This window comes from Mirounga leonina, unplaced genomic scaffold (genome assembly GCF_011800145.1).
Source record: "Mirounga leonina isolate KUSES-001 unplaced genomic scaffold, KU_Mleo_1.0 Mir_115, whole genome shotgun sequence".
Lineage (NCBI taxonomy): Eukaryota > Metazoa > Chordata > Mammalia > Carnivora > Phocidae > Mirounga > Mirounga leonina.
The window spans coordinates 57696738-57701653 of NW_023270268.1; the positions used below are offsets into that span (position 1 = coordinate 57696738).

The following is a 4916-nucleotide window of genomic DNA, read 5'->3' on the forward strand; positions in this document are numbered from 1 at the left end:
ACTTTCCTTTTTCTTTATGTCATTTACTATCTTAAGGTGCATGGATCCTTGATTCCTTGATTACCTTGTCTATATAATCCTGTACTTCTTAGCAATCTCCTTACTTTATTTTCTCCCAATCACAACCTGCCTAGGAAAAATGGTGCATCATTGGGTTTCTGAATTTGAAATTCATAATCCAAGAGTAAAAGTGAACTATATAAATCAGATTTTTTAAGTCCCAATTGTATCCTGGTATGTGATGGGGTGGTAGGTAATAAGATTTATCAATATCACAGTGCATCAAACTTGTTAATAAACTAGCTTTCTGTATAACAAGTAAAAGATTTAAAAAAAAAATGGGAGCATGAAAGGCATGGCATAGCTGGAGTTTAAGGTTCAAGCTTGGTATCCTCTATATATAATGTATTATGTTTTTCAAAAACTTTTTATTAGGAAAGCTATACCAGACGCATAATCACTATACAATGATTAAACATTACCTTTACAATTTATAATCACTGAAATTACAGAATAAATATATGCACATTTCTTTTGAATCTTTGTGTGTGAGAGAGAAAACATTAAAAGTGCTTCCTACAAAGCTGTTAGTGATATATACCCAGTTGCTTTTTTATTTTTTAATATTATATATATATATATATATATGTATAAGAAAGTGCAGATGTTCTCCAAAAAAATCTTGGCATCAGGATGAAGTGTCACAAAGAGGGTGCTCATCCCTAGGTATGCTTCCAGCTGTTAAACCACCAGGTTTCCACTTCAGTAGGATCCAACCTAGAATATGACTTTTCCCAGGGTGGTAGGAGAGAGGTACACTAGGGGTGAAGGGAAGATGAAGCTATGAAGAGTAGAGGAATAGATCAAACCCAAAATAATTAGATTGGGTTGAAAAGGAATGGGGCGCGTGTTTGTGTGCGCATGCACACACACGAGTACATTTGTGTGTGTGTGTGTGTGTATGTGCGCGCCTGCACCAGAAGGAAGAGGCTGCAGGTTTAGGGACCTAACTGTGTGCAGGGATTTGTGATTTGCATGGGGGTATGTGTGTGACAGAAAAAAGAGTGGGTGAGAACATTCGAGCAAGACCCGCCCCCTCCCTCCCCGTCTTGCAGTTTCCAGGCATGCAGCAAACTGCATTGTTAATACATGTACAGAATCTGTGCCATGATGGGAGGAGGAAAGAAAGCCACAAATGTCAATTTGTTCCCCCCCACCCCATCAAACAAAACTACAACTAAAAAAAAAAAAAATACTGAAAATAAAAAGACACATCGAATTTTACTTAATTAGGATCAATACAACGATCCCCAATATACCTCATACATGGCACAGTCAAAGTCTCAAGTTTCAGTATAAAAAATAATGATAACATTTGCTGGCAAAAGTCTGCGAAGGCACTTCATTGATTAATGATCTGAGTATGGCCCTTCCTCCAAATCACATCTGAGAGGGGAGAGCATACATCTGTATTTTCTAGTTATCATGCGATTTCAGTTCTGTTCAGAGCAGGGAAGTTTGTGAGAATGGAGTTATTGGGACAAGTGTAAAGGGAGCAAGGGATATATTTCTTTTATTTTCCTTTTCTTTTGGAAAAAAAAAAAGCACTAATTTATTTTTCTTTTACGGTTAGAACCTATATGTTGTCTTCTCCAGGACTTCGAGGTAATCCGGCTTGGTTTGAAGTTTGGCCCTTAACTCGAGGTAATCACTTTTTTGGGTTTGGTGGTCTGTGAAGCCCTTTCCAGCCGAGAAGAGAAGGGTTTCTTTGAGCCTGGCATCCTGCTGTAAGTCTGGGTATTGCATGCCAGGAGGGTGGACGTGCAGTTCCTTTAATTTGGGCACAGTGCCATAGAGACAATCCACGAATCCCACTGTGCAGGGGGCTGGCTGTGGCCTCTCTCGGTCTAGTAGCATACTGCCACCACCACAGCCTCCCCCAGGAGGAAACAGCACCACCCCACCATTCTTCTCATGGTGGCGGAACCCAGCCAAGTCTCCCCCAGTTCCCGCAACTACCCCTGAAACCCCACCAACTGCTGGGTGGTGAGGGTGAGGGTGATGGTGATTCACCGTCACTATGGTGTTGAGCTGGGAGCTGGACACTGCCAGGGCCCACTCTTTTTCTTTTTCCAGTAAGGTCCGGTAGTTGCTGTGGTTCTCCTTGGGTGTCTCAGCAAACTGCTCACTTCCTAGGAGAACCTCACCTATTCCTGGTTGTTGTGTCCCAGGACCCCCTCGTTCTGTGCTCCCTGCCTCCTGGACCGATGAAACAGCCACCTCCTCCTCCTCACGAGGCTTATAGATGGGGTTGTTGCACATCTGGGTAACTGGGTGGGGGATGTACTCATATACGTGGCCCACAGGAGGAGCCTTCTCTGGGGAGGAAAGAGTTGGTCTGCCCCCACCTCCACTTCCACCTCCACCACCGCCACCATCCTCAAAAAGTCGGTGGCACTGCATCTGGATGCCAGTAAGGTCCACACCTTCTTGCCTCTTGCTTCTAAAGGGCAGCTTCTTCCGGCGCCGTCGGAGCACATAGGCAAAGAGGCCTGCAGAAACAAAGACTGCAGAAAAAAAAAGAACCAGCAGGCTGAGAATCAACACAGAAAGTGGCACGGGGCCTCCAGGGGGCGAGAACTCATAAGGTGATGCACTTGTTGGCCCCCCAGCAAGGTGAGAATCTCCAGGCTGGGCTGGGGATGCTCCAGCTGGTGGGATGTTCAGCATCTCTGGGCAGAGAACTTCCAGCTCAATCGTGCGCACATCACGGTGGGTGAGGTTCTCAGGGCTCCTGCAAAGCACATCACCCACCACACTGACTGAGCTGATGGTTTCAATCCACTGTTTGAAGGGGACCAGGTCACAGGTACAGTCCCAAGGATTCTCATTGAGGTCTATCTGGACAATGGCATTTAAGTGTTCTAGGACACCAGCCACAGGAAGGTAGAGGAAGTAGTTCTTTCTCAGGTTGAGCCGGGCCAGGGATGTGCCTGCAAAGGCGTCTGTTGGTAGGGTCCTCAGCAAATTATTGTTGAGGAATAGCAGCTTCAAGTTGGGCATGAGGCTGAAGGCTGCAGGCTGGATTTCTCGGATGACATTGAACTCAAAGTACAAGTAGTGCAAACTCTGTAGGCCTCGGAACATGCCTGGTGTCAGCTTCTCGATATCATTGCCATTGAGAAAGAGGCTCTTTAGGTTGGGCAGGTTGATGAAAGCTCCATCCTGGACATAAGAAATACGATTGTTTCCCAGATGCAAGAGATCCAGGGAGGAGAAATTCCAAAAATCAGAACGGTATATTTTCTGAATCAGATTGCTACTCAGGTAAAGTTTCTTGGCATTCAGTGGCCTTGGAAGAAGTTCAGAAATGTTATTAAATCCTCGCTCTTTGCAGTTGACAGTCAAACCAAGGTCGTTGATGTGCAAATTACAGGTACACCCAGTGGGACATATAATGGGAATGGGTGGTCTGGTCTGGTAAGGAGCAATGGGAGGTTGGTTTGGACCAGGATATAAAGCTTGGGATGTGGAGGGTGGCCTTGGTGTTCGGGGCTGTTTGGTGGGCTTGGGCTGTTTATTTGAGGACTTATATTCAACAGAAGAAGCAGTAAAATGGACAGAAGACAACATTGAGGAAGGCTTAGTTGGCCATGCATTCTCCTTGCTTGATGACAAGTGGGGAATCCCCAAACTAGCCTCCACCTCAGAGTCAGACAACAGGGGACAGAGTTCTGTCTTCCTGATTTCTCGCAGGTCCTTTCCATGGAAGTGGAAAGGGGTCTCACAGGTGATGTCTCCCACCAGGGCAGTGTAAGGAATGCGTTCCAGCCAACTCTTCAGTTGCACTATCTCACATGTACAGTTCCAAGGATTTTCTTCCAGCTGGAGCTCCATCAGGCTTCTGCCAATGTGGTCTAGCATTCCTCGGTAAAAAAGAACCTTTAACCTGTTTCCACGTAGGTCCAGATGGGTTAAGGAGACAGCCTTAAATAAATTGGTTGGAAGCATGGGGATGAGATTATCATTTAAAATCAGAACCCTCAATTTACTTAGGTTCCGAAATGTCCCACTCTCAATACGTTTAATGACATTGTAATCTGCCTGCAGGTATTCCAGACTCTCCAAGCCAAGGAAGGTGTCATTTCTGAAGATATCTAGTTTGTTTTCATGTAGATATAACCTCTTTAAAATCTTAAGACCATTGAAAGCTCCTGATTGAATGTCCTGCAATGCATTGTTCCCAAGGTTAATGGACACAGCGTTGTTCAAATGAAGAAAACTGTTGGTGTACAATTTCCTCATTGAATTCCTTTGCAGATACAGTTTAAAAGGTCTTGACCAGAACTCAGTAATCTGACTAATATTTGTAAATCCTTTACTGTCACAATGTATATGAAAGAGGCTTTCTTTAACTTCACAGTAGCATGGATCAAAACAGGGCTCATCTATTTCCTCTGAGTCCTCTATCAGGGGAATTGGGGTAGTCCATCCTAGAGCAATTGTGCTTAGAAGAATTATCCACAACATCCTTCCTCTGTGAAGCATCTCAGCTATGGAAGGTTTCATCGTTCGTAGTTGATTACAAAACTGCAACAGAAATAAAGATGCAGATTTTTAGCCTTTACTCATATGCACTATTCTAAGTGACTCCTACATTTGGAGCTTTTTAAAAGTGATACAAACTTTAGCAGTTGTTGAACTGACACTCAAAATGATCTGTCAACATGCTTAAATGACTTGTATTTAAACTTGGGTGACTTTGAAATATTGTGCCATGCAATGACATTTTCCTAAACCAAGCCATACTTGGTAAAGGGCACATCATACTAACACAAGCAGCCTTCATTGCATCTTACAGCAATCAAATGACTGGTATACAGTGATGCCTTTTAGATATAGGCAGATTCAGTAAT

At 43.9% G+C, this 4916-nt stretch overlaps 1 protein-coding gene across 1 annotated transcript; it reads right to left on the minus strand.

The window, feature by feature from the left end:
* Positions 1-1629: 1629 nt before the first annotated feature.
* SLITRK3 (SLIT and NTRK like family member 3) lies at positions 1630-4569 on the minus strand. Its single transcript, XM_034989763.1, has one exon. The coding sequence runs from the start codon at positions 4567-4569 to the stop codon at positions 1630-1632; it is 2940 nt and encodes a 979-aa protein (XP_034845654.1).
* Positions 4570-4916: the final 347 nt, after the last annotated feature.

What these genes read in the sequence shown, in the direction of transcription:
- SLITRK3 (XM_034989763.1), bottom strand. Translation starts at nt 4,569, where the DNA reads ATGAAACCTTCCATAGCTGAGATGCTTCACAGAGGAAGGATGTTGTGG.